At 38.5% G+C, this 23,485-nt stretch overlaps 1 protein-coding gene across 4 annotated transcripts in view; it reads right to left on the bottom strand.

Moving 5' to 3' along the window:
• Window positions 1–23,485, bottom strand: part of tn (tripartite motif containing protein thin) — an 82,868-nt gene that overhangs the window by 30,513 nt on the left and 28,870 nt on the right. For all 4 annotated transcript variants that reach the window (XM_083120437.1, XM_083120440.1, XM_083120438.1 and 1 more), the window contains one exon: window positions 2,567–2,724. In XM_083120437.1, the coding sequence (XP_082976563.1) occupies window positions 2,567–2,701 (135 nt within the window). In that variant the 5' untranslated portion in view covers window positions 2,702–2,724. The remainder of the gene's footprint in view (window positions 1–2,566; window positions 2,725–23,485) is intronic.

Genomic DNA, 23,485 nt, shown 5'->3' with positions numbered 1-23,485 from the left:
AAAATTACGAATCTCCAATACCACAGTCATGTTGCATTTCAAATTAAAGCTAAGTAAAAGCACAAGAAAATTACACCACTTTGAGCTCTCTAGGTAAAATAGTTTTTGATCTACAGCTGATTACAGATTTCAAAATGTCAAATTTTGAGATTTTTGCTTTCTTGAAAGTTAATAACTCGAAAACTAAGGGCCGAAAAAATCTGGAATTTGGCAGTTTTCGTCAACTTTACTGGTACTACCACTGTACCCAAAATTATGAATTTCTGAGATGTCAAGGTTCACACCCCGGTTGATTTGAAGTGACCCTATAATAACATACAAACAGTAATATATAGTTTGAACCTCGTTTATCGAAAAAAAAATATGAGGGTATGTAACTGCAAAATTCAACATTGTAATGAATTTATTGACCTCTTATATGTTGAAAGATTACGTTGAAAGTTAAATGATTAATATTAGGATGCATTTCCTGTTAATCATATACTAAAAAAACATATGTTTATATTATTTACATAATGCTTACATACTACACATGACGTAGCTCTGATAGTTTTCTTAAGTCGTTATATTTGAAGTGTTTTCATGGGTACGAGATGCGGTGTTTCCACCCTTAAAACAACTACACTGACACAACAACTGACCCTCTGTCGTCACATGACAGTCAGTTTTTTCCTTTAAAACGCAGGGAATTCATTAAATTTTTTATTTTTCAATTACATTTTGAACCTCAGGAATTTCATGTTTTGTGGGTACGTTTGGACGTTATTTGTTTCATGGTTGTCTCCTGCATGCAATGTGACAAGTTCCTGGACCAGCGAGAACCATATTGCAATCATCCGACCAACGGCCTCAAAATATGCACTTTTGGGATTTGCAGAGCTGACCTGTCACGAGCCCAGGAGCGTCCCGCAATTGGCTGCTGTGGGATGCGGTCGGAGGAGTAATATATGTCCTCCCAGCTGGACCCAAAGGTCCCGCCGACCGGTGACACGCGCGGTCGTCCATTCATGATGGAAATTTGCCGACAATTCTAGACTGTAAAAATTGTTCGGAGGATCACCAACATGAACCCATGGTTGTCAAGCAGGTAAATTAGTCCCCTCAATCCAATTAGTTTGGTAAACCCTTGTGCTTCAGACGAGGGACATGCCTGTGGTTTCATCTACAATGACATTTCGCAATGATGCGATTTTGGTTCGGTATTCGGTCGTTTTCATATTTTGTACGTTTATCTTTAAAATTGCTTTTCAACTGTTGTCGGGTTCGTTTAACTGAGGTTACTTATTTGTATCTGTTAGGTTAACCATAACAGCGAAGGGAAGGTGGGGGGGGTATGATGAAGAAATGACTTTCGTTGAAAGTACCATCCTACAATTGTGTGACTGAGGAAAGTCTTCTTTACGGGTAGGAGACGTGACTATTTTGCCCTCACGTTACAGCAGCAAACGGCAATACGGGTATCGAACCCGGGACCTTTTGATTACAACGCGACGACTTTACCCTGAACGGTTCTGAATGATTCGACTTTTCGCCCCGCTTTATTCTGTAGAGTACCAGAAATACACAAGCATAATGCCTGAAACTAAGCTTCTTGTTTTGGTGGGGATACCCACTCAACTTGCTCATTTGTGACTTCATTTCGGAGGGTACGTCTTTTTGGGTATGCAAATTGGTTGATATATGTTAACTGTTAATAAACTGATGGTATACTGTATGCTTTCAATTTCCTTTTCTTCGGAGGAATGAAAAAACATCCCTGGCATGTGTTCTTTTCTCCAGCTTAGGATAATTTTCTTTTGTGGGTGGGAAATCCCCCGCCATAAATTCATACACTCTGCCTGGGTATTTGTATGTGCGTTATCTAGCAAGGAGGACATTGTAAATGGGGTATTTTCCAGGCAGGTACCAAAATGTCATTTGATCAATGTACCGGGTGTGCCGTTCAAATCTCCCTAAATTCAATCAATCGTAGAAATGAAAGAAGGAATGATAGAGCAATGACATTTCGGAGAATTGAAGAAAAACTCATAAATTTTATTTTCCACGCACTGATACACCTCCACATGTGCCCCATTGGTAGCACGAACAATATCCATTCTGCATTCAACTTCTTGCCATATTCTTTCCAACATGTCCCCTGTTACTGTTGGAATCGTATCACGTATGCGGGTATTTTCTAGTCTTCCCCATTGATACATTTTTAGTGCATCACAAGGAACATCAGATGATAAAAGTACCCTTTATACATTTCTGTGTGTATTTTGACACACCAAAAAGGGCATCATTTGCAGTTTAAGCACGGTAATGTGTCATTGAAGTCAACACATGCGTGTCGATTGACACGTTTTGTGTTCTGTGCCTGTATGTGGACTGTCGTTGATTGCATATATTATATTGTCTACGCGTATATGTGGATCGTCATTGTTTCCATAAAGTACACTGTCTACGAGTATATTTGGATTTGTTTTTACACTGAATTATCTAATCATGCATATCACTGTTCACTCGTAGGCGTACGTCACCGACTTACAATAAATATTTGAGCGAGTGGAGGTTAATCCCTTACCTGCCGTCTGACGTAGTCGACCAGTCCATCCATGCAGGGCTCCATGCAGAACGAGTGTTGACATGGCAGCAGCTTCGGGTTGCGGTAGCGATCCAGGCAGATGGCGCACGTCAGGAGTTGCTCGAACTGCTCCATGGCTGCGACGCCTCACCGGTCACCTGCAAGGTAAAGGTCAAACGTCAATTCTGTGTCTCCAATCACCAAAATAATCATGACGTATAGTTTCACACTCTAACAATATTGGAAATGGTAGCTCAGTCAAATCTCCCTACTAATATTCACTCATTCACTTTCCTTTAATATCCTACGAGCTAACTGACGGACACACTTTACACACACACACACACACACAAGCAGAGAGAGAGAGTGCACGGGTCTCCGTGGCAGAGTTGTTAGCACAACGTGCTACGACTTCAGGGGTCCTGGGTTCGAATCCCATCCTTGGCATGAGTGTCTCTATGTGTGCCTCTTCACAGTGCCGGATCTACAAATCTTGCCCCCACCCCTTCAAAATGTTACCAAAGGCCCTCCCCCTCTACCTACCTACCTTCAAACACAAACACACACACATGTATATATGTATGTGTATATATATGATCTGTGTGTGTGTATGAAATTCTTCATATCATGTTGACAAAGCCACATACAAGGGCCTACAGGGTGATTCAAAAGTCCCTTAACACCCCTTTTACAAAGTAAAGGAGTTACGCTGGGTACAATTGGTCATGATAGAAACAGGTTAGGCTATTGGGAACCACTGTGGTGTATGCCAAGCGAACGTCCACCATATTGAATTCAACTCAAAATTTTTAAAATGGAAGGAGGTGATGTGCATAGACGCCGATTTCATCGGATATTGTGAGGCGGGTAAAGCTGAGTAAAGCATAAATACTGATTTATTTATGTTTTCGGGGGGGGGGCTAAGTTGGGACCTAATACACTTCAGTTAACCTTTGAAAAATTGTAATTACAATAACTAGCTTTCACAACAAAACATATATCAGGGTAGCCTCAACTAACTTTATTAGCCGAAACAAAATCACTGTACTACTGTGATTATGTAATAATACAGCATAATACTTTACATGTAACTTTTGACTAACAATTTGAGTATCATATTCGGTTTTAATACGTACTCCTACAATCCTTTATAGGAGTTCAATATCTTCACACATTTTTACACACGAAAAAGGAAATCCCAAGATAAAATTTTCATCCAGGCAAGGTCGATTGTTGGCACCCTAACTGTCCACTCTGTCGTAATATACCATTCATAATAACCAAGCGTTTTCTTTCATTCATTATCGGTTTGTATAAGATAATACTGAAATAGTTAAAGCACAAAAAAAACAAAAAAAAATGAGTGATAGTCCCACATTATTGATTCTGTGCATTTCAGGGCAGAATGTTGCATAATTTCCCACCTGTTGTGTGCGAAATTTCTGTGTGCAAAAGTTATGTAATATGTTGAAAGCTATACATTGGGCCCCTATAGGGGAGGAGGCAAACGAGAAGTGAAGGGGGTAGGACCCCTGACCCACCCGGTTTCGGCGCCCGTGGTGATGTGATATACTGTATATGTGACACTGTTTTCTCACACCTGGAAAATGTTACATTTGTTGCAATCATGCAGTCGTAACTTTTTCCAGATTAAAGATAGTGTGAAGGAACCTTCACCATCGCATTTCTTTTGAAATTCTAGACTGAAAATATGTGAGGCCCTACCTCTACAAACCCTAAATGTGGCTAAATGGCAAGTACTATGTGCACAAGGAACTTTACCTTTATCTGTATATATTGTATTCGTTCCTGTACGTTTATATTTTACACACGCGCACCCACTACTGTCAATGACTGAAGGCCCCCTAATAGCGTACTTGCCTCCGGGCCCCCCTCACTGCGTGATTTTGCGGCTTGTACATCCGGCAATGCCTCTTCATCAATTTCATCATATCATCACTCATTCTTATCTTCGTGATTAGCCAAAAGTGGCAGAAAAAGCGAAGTAAATTCAATTAAACAATCAATCAATATACAGATTGTACGAGAAATCACCCCTTATTACGTAGAACTACATATTACCCATATATGATATGTTTATTTATTACGAGTATAACCATCTATTTATGACATTAGGGCCTCCCGATGACGCAGTGGTAGCGTCGCCAACTTGTAATTAAGGGGTCCCGGGTTCGGTACCTGGTGGAGGAACATAGTGGTTCAGATCCAACTTTAAACTGTAGTTCCAGTCCCAATTAGCCTTTCTGTGCATAAAGTGGACTTAAAACAAAAATAAAAAAATTATTACATTATAACATACTTGGTATCTTTACATAACATTACATTACATTGTTTGCCCCGTGTGTTTTCGTTCGTGCACCAACACACACGTCACTAGCGACTAACCGTTCCTCAGCACTGTAACTGTATGGGCTCACACAAGCCATGGCGCAACAACTGACATAAGATTTCGAGTGGTTCCACGTGACCTTCAGATCATAGATACTAACGACGAGATCAAATTATTCCCAAGCAACGAAATACCAACCAATTTCAAACACGGTCGCATCCGGATACATTCAAGTAGGGGTACGAGGACTTCTAGGACACTCTGTGTATGTATGTGCATATATGAATATGTGTGTTTTATGTAAGACATCCGGAATCGTACGCTAGCCATGGCAGCTTCATTACCACCCTATACTAACTATATAAAGGGTTGTATCAAATGCTTTAAACAACTCGAGATAATGAACATAAAATAAAATAAATTATTTTAGATAAGTAATTTGCTTGATTTACTTTTAAAAGAGTAGGAAAACAAGAATTAAATTGTCTGTAGAGTTGCGTATGTGCGAAAGTTGCAAGATGGTAGTTAAAGAGTACGTGAGTTTTATTACCTTTCATGTGTCATAGAAATTTATAAAATCCCTTAATATTCAGAAAACTACAGGTAATAATATACTGGGTAACGTGAGGTCATCATTTGCATTAAAAACTAAGTTGAAATTGTTATTTCTTGGAACTTGCTTCGACAACTTTATTTTTCTGTACGTCAGCATGAAATAAGTTGGCTTGTAATATTTCTCGGAGATATACATCAGGTTATGTTATCACGTCTATATCATGTTCGCATTTCACTTTCCTTCCTTTTGCCTATTTGTGCAAAGCGTCCTTCCCCTAACATGATATATAATTGTTAGAAATAATAAAGTAGGCAAAGAGAATTATGGGACTTTGCCCTCTGCGCGGTGTTCATTGTGTGGGTCATATTTTATTTGGAAAATTATATGGTTGTAGGTTAAAGGGGAGGGTGATGTTCGGTTCTTGGCAAAAATTCAGGATTACAGCTCTGGAATCCAAACGAGATCAAAATAGACTCTTCGCCTCTGCGTGCCACGGAAGATATTTTTTTCGTCTTTTTATTTTGGCCTCCCCTTAGCATTTTTTCCTCTTTCGCATCAGTTATCGTACTCGAGATGTTGAACTGAAATTCAGGTTCTGACTACCAGGGCAAAAACTTTATTCTTACACGCAGGTCTCGAAATTCATGGAATCAAAGTTGATGTACACTCACCGGCAATATAAATGGGACACCTAGAGACTGAAATACTCACTTTTCTGCAAGACTTTAAGTGTGTTGCCTAACTCTACGGCGATTTTAATAGCAAATTTTCAATGGCAATCTCTACCGCAGAGTTAGGCAACACGCATAACGCCTTGCAGGAAGTGAGTATGTCAGTCTCTAGGTGTCCCATTTATATTGCCGGTGACTGTACTGTTTGTGCATCAATTGACACAAATATGTAATTTTCATTTATTTAAAACGATGGTGTCTGATCTGTTCAATTTATGGACATTTAGTACATCACACGGAACAGCAACCGATAAAAGTTCGCTTTAATGCATTTATCTGTTCAGACTGTATTTATCTGTTCAATGCAAATATTCAAATTTAAATACAGGGTGGCGCAAAAGTCAGTTTACCCAAAAAGCACATTGATAATAGTATGAATAAACTGACTTTTGCGCCACCCTATATAAAACGGTTGCATCCAGTTTTTTTTTTTTTTTTAGGTAGAATGTTAAATTATAAGGGTAGAATATTATCAATTTTAATGTGATATGACCGCAAAATGGTCGAGTATATTTTCAGTTCTTGTTTTAAGTCTACTTTATGCACAGAAAGGCAAATCGCTAGTGGGATTAGAACCACTATGTGCTTTCTCCGAAAATCGAAACGGGACCTCTTGATTACAAGGCGACGACGTTACCACTGCGCCATCTAAAATGTGTAAAATATAAACCCACATTAGCTTTAGACAACACATGTAGATTTAGATTTGTAGTCTACAGTACATCATTGATGGACATGACCATCGTACTTATTACTATCAGTTTGGTACATTCAATTATTATGAATCTGAGATCCTAACTATGGAGTGTATAGGTGACAATGGTGACAACAGCGATAGAAGCAAATAAATGCACTTGTTAGTTTCTTCTGACTTATGGGCTTCTTTCCTAACAAAATAAATAAATAAATAATTGCCACTGAGCAGTCATTAGTGGAACTGCAACCATTCCATGGATTGTGTAATATTAATCGTCTTTGCTCTATTGAACCCTTTTCAATTAATGACATTACATTTTTGGCATAAATTATATAAACCTTTACCATTGCCGATTAAATAATACGTAGTTAATCCAAGTGCCTTAAGCATCATTTGGTTAATGTAGCCTGGCAGTGTAATATTTAACGTTGCCTCAACTCGAATAATCCACATCTGCTGCAGAGTGGTTATCGTATCGGCCTCTTACAGTAAGAGTCTTAGGTTCGAAACCCTTGTAAGGAATAGGTATGCGTTTCACCGGCATTCAATGTTCATTCGGTTAACATTGAGAAGTAGATAACCTAAATAAAAGAAGTTAACAATCATAGTTGAGTAACGATGAAAATATTGAAAAGTATGTTAGTGATTAGTAAAGAGGACTAATGAACGAAAGTGTATATTATATATAAATATAAAAGTATAGTATATAGTATATAAATAAATAAATAGATAATAATATATAATATACAAGTAATATGTAATAAATATACAAATAATAAAAATATAATAATGAATAAATAAATAAAATATGTTGCTATTTGGCTCTTTCTTCAGTCTGTCTAGCTATAAATAACACTCTATATTTTGTGAACTAATAGATATGAAAAAAAGGGGTACTGTAAAATATTACCGTTTTATTACAGAGAATGAGTAGTAATTTCTAACATGGTTTTGCTTAAGAAATATACATTTGATTTGTTAAGTCCACTTTATGGACAGAAAGGCTAATCGGTACTGGACCTACAGTTTAAAGTGGGGTCCTAACCACCACTATGTGCCTTTACCGGGTATCAAACCCGGAACCCTTTACAAGGCGACTACGGTACCACTGCGTCATCGGGGAGGCCCCTTAAAAAGTTAAGAATGTAAAATCTATTTCATCACTACGAGAAAGAAACTAACTCGGTGACATATGATTATGCTAGATGATTAAATATACCTAGTTGTTGATGCTATTTTATGTATTTCAATATCAAGGTTAAAATATATTTTTACAGTATCAAATAATTGAATAGATGCATAAACGCAGGAATACAGAGTGACTTCTAGTCATATCGATGCTCCTTATTGATTATGACGAAACTCTCTTCAAATTCTACGCAAATCCCGCTAGAGATGCTCTTTCCTTTTTCCAACATGACTCCTAAACTTCAGACACAGTTTTCCTGTTATTCTCGATAACTCTATGAATTTGTGGAAGATTTATAACAGAATGATGACTAATTTTAGCAAGCACACCTATAGAGAAAGTCGAGTTTAGTCATGTAACATTATTGTTATTCCTGTTGACGGCATTTCCATACACAAACGTCTGCCAATTTCAGTCATCTGCAATAAAGTCCACCCCCCTGATTATATTTGAAGGGAAGGGAATTTCCTCGTCGGATTTTTTTCAAATACCACACCCATCAGCTTGAATAATTGATACAACTGATGTATCAATTAATTCATCATCGCTGAAATTACAAATGAGATATTTGCTAGAGGAAGTTAACTAACAATAATCAATTCTATTTGTGAATTGAATCCACGATAACCAAATCATATCCAACTACCAACACTGGACAAAGAATTGAACTATTTACAGTATCTCTATCTCTATCTTGCTCTAAGAGCTGTTCAAGACTGCGATTTGGGAACCCTGAAAGTGAACCTGGTTGGACGATGAAAACTTGGAATAGCCAATTCAAAGGAACAACCTAAGTCAATGTTGCCAACTATATATGTTTGAGACAAAGTGAAGAAACGTTTTCGATACACTAGAGTGATACTAGAATAGTTTGTCATACAGTCCGCCATTGGTAACTGCAAGCACTTCCAGTTAACTAACCAGTCAGTAAGAGGAGATAGTTTTCTTGTTCTCATCGATCTAAACGCGCAGCTATGGAATAATTAATACAATTTACGAGGAAGAGTCAATATGTAAATTCAAAGCTTATGAGAAACTTCATCATTAGACATTGCTGAGCATTACTTGTGAATCAGCTTCTTTTTAATGACGTTATGACGTTAAAAAACAAATATCGCCAAGTATCTAAGATGCATAAAATAGAGAGTAATATACTAAGAGTGCATTTCAATTTGAGTCTGTTATTAATTTATACCATCTTTTTAAGGCTTTTTATTGGCTTTTCCTTGTACTTTCAGCGTACATGTGCTAACATTTTCTTTAAATTTGAATCTTTAAGACGCCTATTAATAATAGGTTGATTGGGTCTCCCCGATTGGTTCTGGGTTCGATAACTGTTGTAGATACTTAGTGGTTTAGATTGTAGATCCAATCCCGATTAGCCAACCTCCCGCCCACAATTCAAAAGTATGCCTGGATACAGAACCCCTGGCCCACATCTAAATCCCTACGACAGTTCTAGGGTGTGACAAACGACTCATGAAAAACCGAGAAAGAAGAAATGACAAACGACAAAAACGATACAGAGGCATAGTTCTATAGACTGAAACTCTACTCACATATATAAAACTGACTGATCCAATGACTGACTGACTGACTGATTAGCCTATACGTGCATATAGTGAAGTTAAAGAGACGCACTAAAAAAATAAGGAGGTTATATTAATCTTAAGGGAACTTGAATTGGCTCTTACATCCCTAGAGTTCTAGTTTTCGCCTTGATAGCCTAGAGGGTTGAGTGATGGTTTCGAGTTACGGAACGTGTTCCCTTTTGATTGGCCCTTCATACATTGCATGTACTCATTATTGATCCTTGTCGTTGCTATTAACACATTGTGACAGAAATGCGACACAAAATAAGAGAAAGTGGGGGAAAGTGCTCGATCTAAATTCTAGTACTCTCACATATGGCCTAAATCCTCTTGTATTTAAAATGGATATATAAGCAATCGAACTTTAGATATAGCCCTAGTTATTTGCTTGATTGTAATTCCTGTTGCGATTTGGAAACACTGTCTTGGCTTCACGCTTTCCGAGACGTGACTTGGCAGTCTCTGAAGGAACTTGACCTGTCGACAGCACTGAAAACGTATTGGGCGGTCGAGGGGTCTATTCCGGGTTGCTTTTCACATCTCAAGTCATTCAGAGGCGTTTCGGAAGCCGCGAAAGCGTCAAGACACCTTAACTTGGAGTTGCGATAGGTAATTTAATTCTTCGAACGAAGCAACTCGTTATGCTGTCGAAGCACCTCGTGTTATTCTCAATATTCGAGAATCTACTACGGGTTCAAACCCTTGAGATCTGCCATCATGACAGGATATGTCCGTGGTTTTATTTCATCACTCCAGACAAACACTCATTACACACGGTAAATCTTAATCACGAATGACACAAAAATGTTTTAAAAAGAAACAGATTTCTTTACTTGATTGATTGATTGATTTTAGGTTATAAGTCCACTTTATGTACTATGTGCCTCCACCGGGTATCGCACCCGGGACCCCTGTATTACAAGATGACGACGCTACCACTGCGCCATCGGGGACTTGACAAAAAAATCTCTTACACAATGATGGACTGTCTTTCAAATTACACCATAAATATGAATAACCTTGTAAAAATATATATTTTACGTTATTTGAAAATTCCGCGCGTGAAGGGAGTGATAAGATTCTTTCTCGGTTGCCTAGGCCCCACTTTCTTCCCACTGTGGCTATTCCACTCGGAGACTCTGTATCCTCTACGTGTAATTTATATTTATTCAAAATTGTATTTTTTAAAAATAGAAATATCTGCTGTTTTAAATGAATGTACTGCAAATAGTACTTCGTTGCTATTTTTACTGTAGTGGTACAATTATATAACTATACGGGGTGGCTCAATAAGTATCTTAACACCCTCGGTACAATCCCACTGCAGCGCGCAACGTGGAAATGGTGATGACCAATCGTTGCCAGGCCAAGGGGGAACCACATTGACGCTACCCGCACGGTCGGTGGCCATCTTGATGTCCGCCATCTTGAATTCAACTTCAGAATTATAAATAGGAAGAGGGTGATTTGATATATCAAATCAGGCTAGAATTTCACGAGAAATTCAATGGTGAAGTTTTTTTATGTATCTTTAACCAGTAAAAAGTTATGAATGAATTGTTGTACCAATTTGCTGTTTTTAGAGGTGTTAGAAAAATGCCTTAAAATTTGTTTAGCGCATCGGTAATGCATCGAGATCAAAGTGACGTCTAGGGAGAGAAGTTCGCATGCCACTGCAGAAGATACATCCATGAAGAGCTGCACATTATGAATGGTTGTCGCAAACAATTACGTTTTGATGCTTCCATTAAATGAAAAGTCCTTCACAGTGACAAGGCTAATGTTTATGTTCATAAGGAAGTTCATAAACAGAATATTCGATGCTTTTTATCTGATAACCCATTTTCGACAGATCAAAGCTGAATGGTTAGTGCTGGTAAATTAATGGTGTGGCGTGCTGTGTCGAACACGATTGGTTAGTCAATTTTCCATCAACGGAACCTTAAATGCTTAGGGCTACTTGGATTTGTTAAATAAACAGGTTTTTTCATCCTTTGCTTATGGCAGAAGGTAATTTTTACAGAGTTCTTTTTTCAATAGGGAGGAACATCAGAATACTATGGGAACGTTGTGAAGCAGTTTCTGTCCAAATTTAGTTATCAGATGACAAGATACGTCGAAAACACCTTCACCATTGAATTTCTCGTAAAATTCTGGCCTGATTTGATATATCATATCACCCCCTTCCCATTTAAAATTCTGAAGTTGAATTCAAGATGGCGGACATCAAGATGGCCGCCGACCACGTGGCTGGCGTCAATGTGGTTCCCCCGTAACCTGATAACGATTGGTCATCGCCATTTCCATGTTGCGCGCTGCAGTGGCCTTGTACGGGGGGGGGGGGTTAAGTGACTTCTTGTGCCACCCTGTACATATTCACCATAACAGGTAAAAAAATATGGTAAACAAATGCCTAAAGTCTCTCTCCCTGTTTTCCTTCCTAAGATTTCCGGTTGCCACTAGGGAAATGTGGTTTCGATTCCGAGGTGGATGATCTCAGATGGGAAATTTTTCGATATTGTTTCTGTATACAGCAGCTCTGGGACCCATCCAGTCTGGTAGTTTAAAGGTCTTCTTTACTCTAGCTGCTAGGTGCTGATTACATCATCTCCACTTTAGTTAAGATCGAGAATATGTGGTCCATTAGTGCGTGCCATCATGGCACGGTATATAATGCCCTTTCCTCCACCTGCCAACATACGGTTGAAATAGGACACTACAAGAATGTACAACTTAATCTGAGCTTTATCATTGGTATGTCGGAAAATCTCGCGTAGTAAAGGAACTTAACAATCTAAGTGATACAAGTCTGGAAACAAATGGGTTTCCCCGATGGCGTACGGTAGCATCATCGCCTTGTAATCAAGAGGTTCCGGGTTGGAATTATAAATTCAAACAGTTGATTTCAAGGTGACGACAAGGAGCAAGGAGCTCAAAGAAGAAATTCTGCAGAGAGGTTGACACACACCTTCTGCCTTTAGGGTTTTAGGTAGTTCATATACAACCCTTCATCGGACTTCTCAAGGGCATCAGAGGATTAGTAGGACCAAGTCCCTGCGTGTCTGCGGTGAATGATTTGTTTTGATTTTTACCTATATAGCTTTGGAATAAGAGAGTATTAGTATCTCTTACTTAGAGATTTATTCAAGCTTAAACTTTTTTAAACAGACAATTCACCCGATATAACTTGTAGGCCGAAACCTATTAGTTATTCCGCAATTTAAAACCCTGGTCTTTTCGTGATGCAGAACAACATCTTTTCAGCGTTGGGTTCAGAAATATCCGCCTTGAAATACAAGTACCCCAAAGCCGCCCCGAAGAGCGCGGCAAGATATTTCCCCAACTGTCCCCTGAATCACCAGCCTTTCAGCAGCCAGGAGTGTCCCACAGGCTTACAGAGCTATCGCTCTTTTATACAGAAAATTTGTTTACATTATTCCGAGGTAACACTATAGTTGCTTATACATTCATAGGTATAGAACTATTACAACGTTTTACAATTTTATTTTATTTTAACAAAATACCACAATCTTTTTAATTATTTTTCAGTAAGAATTCAGTTTATAAATCCTTTACATGTGCGTTCGTATTAACAATAACGTATTTTTAAAGGAAGAAATATAACATATTTTAAAGAAAACTGAGTTGAACACAAATTGATCTTGCACAGATGCAACAGTTAGGGCTTGAAAAAGCTACAGTCGACTGGGGCGACACAAGGTTACTACTCCCTCTGTCCCTTCATTATACTCCGGTATGCCAAAATGGTAGTACAGGAATAACAGACGAAGAGGCAGATGGAAAGCCCAATTTGTACTGATCCTTGAGTAGTAAAGTTGTATGACTCATTCCCTTGTTTTATGTTCTTCTTCTGTATACACCAATGTCACAGTTTGAATATTGGGCAATTATTATGAGACAACAACCAAAGGTGTACCGAACAATAATTATGGGACAGAGGGAGTACTAATTATATTATCTTTACGTAACGTGAGAGAAGATACGACAGAAATGAGGTTATGCAACACTGCTGAGATACCTCATTTCCACTGTAACTTTAGTCTTACCTGTAATAGACAGAGGAAGCTCCCAACTGTTCGTTAGTTTCGCAAGGGCGGTCCACCCGCATACAAAAGCCTTTCTACAAAAGCATGATACTTGATACGCGTCTCCCGATAGAAAGAACATTGTCGTTGAGCTGATTTTAATGAAGCACGCAGGATTCGTTTGATACGATCCGCACCACAGTTTTTTTTTTCTATTTTAAATAATCGTTCCTGCATGTTCGATGCCACGTCATTCTTATACGCTGGAGCATTCACTCTACAGGTTGGAAGAATTTTTCTTTCCAAAAGCCAAAAGAACAACAACGACACTACTCAAATTAGTAGATAATTTAGAGCAGATTTTACCAACGCACCTTTCCATCTTTATTTATTTACATGACTGATTGCGTCTGATATGAAATGAAAAGTACTCGGCATTTTTTTCTCCACCATACACAAAGCGGGAGGTCATACAGAATTTTTCATAGGAGGGGTGGTTACTTTTAGGGGAATGTACAGGTAAATGTATTCCCAAAATTAATATGAATTGGACCTTTTTGAAAAACTGTACTTCGAATTTGGGGAAACTTCAGAGGTGCTGAAAGTTCGTTTTCTTTGACTGTGTGGAAAAGAATAGTAAACGGAGCTATAGAAGGATTCCACATTAGCTTGCTCGAATAGTTTTGGTTTCTTGCGATACCTATCTTCCATTTTGTGTGCACCTGTGCCCCTCCCGCTAATCCGCTAATGGACAAAGATTGTTCTTCTACATCCAACCAAATACGTATTCGTAAATACATGAAAAGATTATATGAGCTGCGGTGGTCTAGTCGGTATGGCGTACGATTATCACGCAAGAGACCCGGGTTCGATTTCAGGCGCAAAATTTTCAGGCGATGTCCCTATACAGAACGTCTCTTCGGATCACCCACCCTCTAATAAATGGGTATTTGGCGAAAGGGGGTGGGGGTTAATGCAACCGGAGGGTGTTGCTGATCACATTACGTCCAATATGGCAAAGGTCAAGAATGTGTGGAGCCGTATCTTCACACTCCTTTGAGCCTAGATGGCATATAGAATTGCACAGGGGATAACTTTACCATCAGGTTTTTCTTGTCGTAACCTTTGATGGTAACACAGTTGTCAAACAACTGAATAGGCTTTCATGGAGATGGCGACAATGGAAGTAAAGAATTCCTGCACGTGGTAAGGATGAGAAGAGTTGGTAACACTGAGCAAACGCGTGTGATAATTGAGAGGGCCTCCAGATTTAGAACATCCAGGAGAATGAAGGAAAGCGGCCATTTGCAACTATATTTAGACTGACACTGATTGTCTCCCGGTGCATATACTGTTACTTTCTGACAAAGGAGTTGCCACTAATGGTTTGCTAAGGAATGTACATTTCATTTTCTCTACTATTTTCGTTATTTTGCTTCGATTTTCAGTCTCTTTAGGTTAATCGCGGCGATGAAGATTGGTTATGACTAAATCAACTTGACAAATGAAGATTCGCAAAGTAAGATCCATGCCTACGCCCAGGTAGAACCGGCGAGACCACAAATGTGTGGAACTTTACCATCACTCAGTTACTTGTTCCAAGCCACAATGTACTATGAAAATATAAATATATTTCTAAATAGAATTCAAGCTCTCTAGAATTCATTAAATTATTCTCCAGGATTCCATCTCTCCAAGACAAACTTTCTCCACGGTGTGCATCAAGCAGCAATAGAGTTGATGTTATTGTTAGTGTTATTAATATGTACAGTCACCGACAATGGATACCTATTTCCTGAAATACTAGATCTCGATGGCCCATTTTTATTGCTGGTGACTGTACATCTTCTCACCTTATCTTTCATTGATACATGGGGCCTCCCCGATGGCGCTGTGGTAGAGTCGTCGCCTTGTAATCAAGGGGTCCCGGGTTGGATACCCGGTGGAGGCACATAGTGGTTCGGATCCCACTCTAAACTGTAGGTCCAGTCCCGATTAGCCTTACTGTGCATAAAGCGGACTTAAAACTCCAAATCTATCTAAATCTTTCATTGATACATGGTGAGCATCAGAAAACCCATCATAGGTTTTCTTTATTCTTGACAGTCAAACACCGATAAATGGAAAGAAAATGATTTTGGATGCAACGGTATGACACCAATGATTTTCACAATGCTATCAAATGACAGATTATTTCTTTCTTGCGAGCGAGCCATGTCCACTAAGTACTTGCCGTATTGCAAGAGCTTGGACCTGACTATTCATTCTTTCATTGACCTTATCTACCACAGATGCCACAAACCAACGTTAGTCTCGGACTGAGGACGGTTTAAGCTTGCATCACCTTGATTAAAATGGCGGCTGTGCGAAAAAGAATAGAAGAGACAAACACAGGAATTTCTAACCAAGACATACGAACTACAAGGCAGGGCAACACAATTGTCGAAACTTCAAAAATAACTTAACCCACCATGATAAATCTTGATCTTGATTAAAATGGATTCATACTCAATTGAGGCTTTTTAAAATATAATAAAAATAAATAAAAAAATACTACAATTTTTCAGCCAGATTCTGGCGAGGAACAAAATATGGCTTTTAATATGATATGCAATTGCAGGCGTGAAGTGATGTGCACTGTATTTCGCATAAGGAGAAGAGACGGAAAAACGCAAGGACTGCTGAAAAAAACTACCGCGTTCCAACGGCGTCGACAGTAGATTGGAAACCAGAGGATGGGAGTTTGTTCAGGACAGGTTCCTCAAATAAAGTTTGCGCCAGAGAGAGAGGGAGCTGTCACATGGTACGGTCTGAGGGGGATCCTCTTAATTGATGGACGATCTGGTGTTGCACGCATGGCTGTGCAAAACAATGCTGAATCCCGCAATCCCACCACAGTCGGAGTCGCCCACAGCCACAGAGCAAACAGCGGCAGATGCTCCCTGCGAGGTTTGCATTACAGGTTTCGGATGACGCGAGGAAATTCACGCAACAAGCTATTTTTAAAGTCCTCGTGACGTCAGGGAGAGGAAAATCGCTGAACTGCTGCGTTAATGTATTTTTTTCGCTCATAATTCTTTCGCCTCTCCTTTCGACCGCCATTGCAATGGAATTTGAGAAACGCGAATCTACAAAAATTTTGGAATGGTGTTATGGTGGCTGTGCTGAGTTGAAGGGACAACTGCGTGCATTATTATGAATTTCTATCTGTCTCTATCCACTGGACATTCTTCTAGACATCAACATTTTTTAAATGTGTACATTTTTGCTGAAAAAACGTGATCGGCCAGTCCCAGTATCGTGTCCAAGAAAATTTATTTCGGGCAAGATTTGCTACTCAAAACTCGTGGTTAGCCTAGCGTCCCGGGTTCGAATTCCTGCGAGATAGGATGTTCTTTGTGAGTGTCGCTTCATCAATTTCATCTTATCATCACTGATTCTCATCTTCTCGATTAGATGAACGTGGCAGAAAAGCGACATAAAATAGCATACTTCAATCAATCAATCAAACGTGCAAAGATGGTAAAACTGTGCTGAGCACTAAAAATTGAAGCCGCACTCCTTTTACATCTATGTCATTCTCCTTATTAATATTCTGAGCACGTCACAGGTCAAAACCAGTCCTGCCTCATAACTTGAGCTCGGGTTTGTATGTAATTACATATTCTCTTCCTTTCTAGATACATGCCTAGATATATAACTATAACATATAACTCTGACATACATATAACTGACATGATTTTGCATAAGTTTTATGTTACATATTTTTACATATTTGCCAGGAAATTACTATTTTACATATTTGCTCATTTACTTTACATAAAACAACATATTTCGGTACTTTTTCCTTATCTTGATCCTTTCTCCTATATTTTCGATCTCTGAAACATAATGAAGAAAATTTGTAGCTCATCTGTCATATTTTCTAATCAATGAGATGCATAGTGCTTACGGTCACCTAAAATTTACTGTCAAGTCGAAAGACAGACTGATATTTTTTTGGTCTTCAGTGAATACAAAAAAACTCTTATTTATTAATGATGCTGTAGTTTCTCCCCTCTCCCCTTCTGTTTGCATATTTTCATTTCGCTTTTAGGTTCAGGCAAAGCACCAAGAAACTTGGCATCGGTGGAGAAGAGTACGTAGCGAGTTACTCATGTTCCCTTGTACAAAAAGTACAAAAGTAAGTATGTATGTATATTCATTCGACTGCTCATTGTGTAGATGCTTTTTTCACAATTGTCTCGAAAGTTACAAAGAGCACTCTTACATATTTACATATTATACAATAATTTGCAATGTGAAAATTAATTAATAGTTAACAAAATTTGTTTCTTAAATATGTACAGTTGCTGTGATTTTTTGAGTTTATAAATTTGATGCAAATTTTAATTTCAACAACTTATGTTCTTAAAATTATGTTGAATATGTTCAAATAAAATAAATATCTAGTAAAATGCTTGAAATGGCTACTCGATTACTATTAATATTACATATTCTTTGATACTACATATTTAGCTACATATCCTTTTGATAATACATATTTAGGTACATATTTTATCAATTATTGCTACATATTTAGGTACATATTTTATCAATTGTTGCTACATATTTATGTACATATTTTGTACTTTCATATTCCATAAAAGTCCCAGGTCTACTCATAACATCTTATGCTCTGTTGTTTTGTGTTTGATTCACATTTCTCGTACGTTTACCCGAACAGGGTACGACCGAGCGTTGTCTTCGCACAACGAAAATAATTGTCCGAGGGATTCATGGCGGACTTCTCACCGAGCTGCAGTGGATGTAGGTTACGATTGATAGTGACGCTGTCTTTGCTCTCGCTTTAATGCAAGGCAACAGAATACGTGAAGAGACAAATGTATACGTTACATATCAGTTTGCACTGCAAAAAAAAATCCACTATGGCGATGACACAGTTAATTCTACTGAAGGTTATTTTAAGTTAATTCTACGGTAATTTCACCATAAATAAGAGAAACTTATAAATGTTTAATCCAGCTTCTAAATCACAAACGCCGTACATTACCGTGAATTATAGGAAAAAAGGTAAAAAAAAAAAGGTAAAGTGTTCCCCTGTGCATAGCACAACGCCATGAAGGCGTATAGGGGGTGTGGGGGTAACGCCCCACAATTTCTTGATCCGGTCGTGAGTTATAGGACCTCTGTAAAATGTTTATTGTTTTCGTGAGGCATGAAAATTGATACTAAAATGTAAAATAACAATGGGTTTACGTTAGAGCACAGGATGGGAACAAATGAAAGAAGAACAAGGATAAAGCATTATTATCCCTTGTTTATAGTGTGCTTTGTTGTTGTTTTGTCGTTTATTCCGGTGGAACAACAGTAATTTTACCCTGGTATCACTTCATTCTTGCTGCCGGTGATTTCACTGTCGTTTCCTTATAGTATGCTCTTAAAGTTCTAAAAGAAAAATTGCGAAAATTCCTTTAATTATTCTCATCCTCCATCTTGATTCGATATCTAATCTCCGAACTTTGCTGGTCTGTTTTCAAGGCAGCTCTTCATATGGTTTCGGTCTGCCTCGAACACATACATACACAATTATTAAAAATATACCTAGCTTACTTATTAAAGCAAGCTGAACGTTTATACATATCTAATGCATATACTTTTCCTATAACAGTCAACGCTTTCGTATATCTAATTAAGTCACATTGTAAAGCAAGTTTGATTTAGATGAAATTTTTATTTTTTTTACATTATAATTTTGAATGAATTTCTGGTCCTAGGACAGCGAATCTAGGTCTCATGTCGATTTTACCGTGTCCTCCCGTTTCGCCTTAATGCGTCTTCACCTCCCCCAATACAATTTCAAATGATTCATGTGACACTAACTTTCTAAGGCGAAACGGGACATCCCATTTCGCCTTATCCTGTTTCGTCTTACACACAAAAAATTTCCCACCTGGAAATATTATCGACTTGAAGGGTAATTCATAATGGAAATTGTTGATATCAAGTTCTTGTTAGGTTAGTTTCTTAGTATGAGTCCAAGAAACACGCGATAAATTCATGTTATATCAATGTAGCATGGTGTTTTATTACATTAATAATAATGACCCTTCCTGTCGATAATATTCCGTGGTGGGAAATTTTTTGTGTATACGGCAAAACGGGATAAGGCGAAACGGGCCGTAATCGATTTTACGGACGTTATTCTCGTTTCCGGTCTCGCCCTGACACGTTTCGAAGAGTCTGAATTTTTAAAACTCATCTCAGCTGCATTCAAATAGCTAATATAGGAAACTGAATAGGTACACTTTCAAGTTTCAAATCTAGTGAATCTAGTTGGAAGATCAGAAGAGTAACGAGACAGTTAACTCTTGCGCCAGTATCACGAAAATTGTAAAATCGATTACATTAAAATTATGTAACCCTGGTCGCGAAAGTGGTTGTATTACCGGAGAGCGTTGAAAGTGAGGCAGTATACCAACAGTTGATTTGAATTCGAATTGTATGGGCTGCAAACATCAAAACTACACAAAACTGCAAAAGTAGTGCATTTAAGTTTTAAGCCCACTTTATGCACAGATAGTCTAATTGGGTCTGGGCCCACAGTTTAGAGACCTGAGACCCATTGATTACGAGGCGACGACGTTACCACTACACCATCGGGAAAGTCAGCATTATATATTACCAATATATTATATTATTATCATAATGTCCCATTTACTGACGCAAAAATATCTAATTTCGGTCCCAGATTCCAGCACTTGTGGCACTGGTTGACCAATAGCATGCTCTGACAGCAGCTTAAGTGATTTTTTATTGCACGTTAGTCCTTGAAAACACGTTTCACGTTCTCTACATGTTTGTCTAACTCGCTTTCGTTGCTTATGATTCGACCTGACGTGCTATGTGGTGTATTTAAAGCATAAAGGTAAACATGGAAGGGTTTAGGTACACTTGATACTCTTGTAATTCTCACCTGAAGCCAAAGAAAGTCTGCCAAATTGCAGATGCAAAGCCACAAGTAAGATCCGTGTTCTCCCAAAACGAATTAGTTTACGAGCACTGTGGGTCATATTTTTTTGTCTCATTTTTTCCCGTTCTTCACAATCAGACCGCACCTCCTGCCCTGGTTTCCTAAGCTAAAATTAGAGTCCCCCTTGCTTGCAGCTGTCGCGAAAGAATTGGATTCGCTTCAAGGTGGTTCGTGCGTCTAATAAATTGTGGCCGTAGAGTGACGACAGATTCCATCTCGGATTGCGGCTCCTTTGTCGTCGCTTTTACTCTGCCTCACATTTATCCTAAAGACCTTCTAAAGGAATCTGAGGCCCCCAAATGTTGATTAATATTCCCTCATTGGAGATCCAAGTCGTTTTCCACAACTGCCTTCATTCTGATAATGATTTCAATGCGATTGTGATTTTATGTTGCTTCTTTCTTTCTGGTTCTGTCTCTTTCTTACTCTTTGTTGGTCTGTTTTGCTTCTTTATTCCTCTCTGTTTATCTCGTCGTCTCTTGCTCTGCCTGTTTTATGTATTTCTATACTTTTCTTTGTTTCACTTTCCCATTCCCATTTTCGGTGGTTTGTTCTATTTTTCTTTCTTCATTTATTTCTCCCTCCTTATTTCTTTCAAGACTCTCTATTTCCATGTTCGGTCTTTAATTTTCTGCTGTTGTCTGCGTTTCTGTCCCTTAACTATAATATGTGTGTGCAAGTGCGTGTGTGCGTGCGTGTTTGTGTGTGTCACACAAACACATACATACACCACCTCGGTAGCGTGAGCGCATGTTCCCGACTCAACAGTCTCGTTGCCGAAGATTCCGAGTTCGAGTCTCGGACTGAATATAGGTGTTATTTTTGCATATCTTCATCAATTTCTTCTAAGCATCATTCATATTGCCCTGCACCGTGCTCTGTGCTCCTATTACGGTACACGCGCAGGTTCGAATCTCCTGGGGGAAGCGTAACAAATTTTCTCCTGAAATTTGGCCAGTGCATGCGACTTATAACGGAAGTAGCGCGTTACAAAATTTGTAGCTGTAGCTGTAGTGGCCTTACATTCTGAAAATTGTAGCTGTAGCTGTAGCGAAGCTAAAAAATTCCTGTAGTTGTAGCGAAAATTTCGCTACAGCTAAATTTCTTCTCAGCATTTTGAGCCTTTGAGGTAAATTTTGAATGTGTCAACATCGTCCAAAAAAAATCGATAATAACTCGCTTACTTTTGCAGGAGGTTCATAATATCAAAGTCTATTACATGGAAACACAGATCATCTAGATTATAAATATATTGATATCGCAGATTCCACGTAATTTATTTCACTAGTACCTGAATACTAATTCTAATATTCAGAGAACTAACAGCTAACAGCTACGTTTTGTCAGCACATACAGTGCAAAAACGAGCTATCCATTTTCCACTAAAATGACAAAGCAATAGTGCTAGCTATCAATAGCTCAGTATGTTAACACATTGATCATTGTCAGTATGTAGGATCTCACTAGCAAGACATTATTGTTACAAGACATACACTTTCTGGAATTACAATTATTTTCATCATAATATTTGTTCACAAATTTTAAAATTACAACACGCTTAAAACACTCGGGTTTATGCATCACTTTCCTGAATATATTTTATGATACTGTACAAAGTACGTACGAGATATGGACTTTCCTGCAGAAAAGACAATTTTCTTTAGTTAATAGACAGTAAAGTTTCCAAATTTATGTCGATTTGCTGTAACTTTTGCTAATCATGACAATAAGGATGAATTATTTATTTCGTATATCTCTCACCTAAGAGTCGCTTTCGGTCACTTTTGGCTAATTGTGAGAGTTAGAAAAAATGATGAATGATGATGAGCAGTGTGGGGAATGGAGGAGCAGGATGTTCCCATCCTCCCAACTAGGCGTCTTTCTTAGTTTTTGTTTGGAGTCCACTTTATGCACAGATAAGATAATTGAGACTGGATCAGAACCTCTATGTGCCTCCGCCGGGTATCGAACCTGGGGCCCTTTGGTTACAAGGTCAGAAGAGCAGTCGACAAAACAGCCACGGACCAGCGGCGATTCTACATGGTGGATTGTGATTTGAGTGCTCTACTGGCCTCGGGCCTCACAACTTTGGATGTCTCGTTTTTTACCTTAAATTGAACGGACAGAAACCGAGAATGCACAGGGGTCATGTTTCTATGATGTAGTTTTTAAAATTGTTGCACACATACTTTTAGTGGAAATGTGAGTTATAATGCCTTCGTATCAGTCTATTGAAGAAAATGAAATATTTGTTCTCAAGAAAAATAAATAATCATACAAAATGTTATTTGTGTGTAGTCGTAATCATTATGAGAATTATGATAATAAATAACAGATTATATTTTCCACTAAGTGAAACTATCATAGTAGGGGTTTGTCTTGTATATCCATATGGTTGTTTTATGTTTCTTATGCAGAAGTAATGGAAAAGTAGTGGAGTAGCGAGTAGCGCACACGAGTAGCGTAGCGAGCTACTTTTAGGTAAATGTAGTTGTAGCAGTAGCGAAGCTATATTTTGGGACGAGTAGCGGTAGCTGTAGGGAAGCTACTTTTAACATGTAGCGTTCTGATCACTGCTTATGACAACCCACCATCGTGAGGAAATTAGGGAGCTACGAATGAGTAGCGCAACGGGTCATGTAAACCAACAACGACCGGGGGTTCATCGTTCTGACCACGCGTCACCCCGTAACTTGCTGGATGATCTTCCACCTCGGATGAGTGA

This window comes from Lepisma saccharinum, chromosome 4 (assembly GCF_977018435.1).
Source record: "Lepisma saccharinum chromosome 4, izLepSacc3.1, whole genome shotgun sequence".
NCBI lineage: Eukaryota > Metazoa > Arthropoda > Insecta > Zygentoma > Lepismatidae > Lepisma > Lepisma saccharinum.
Note: the sequence above shows the minus strand (reverse complement) of the source record. Positions and strands in the feature narration are given on the sequence as shown.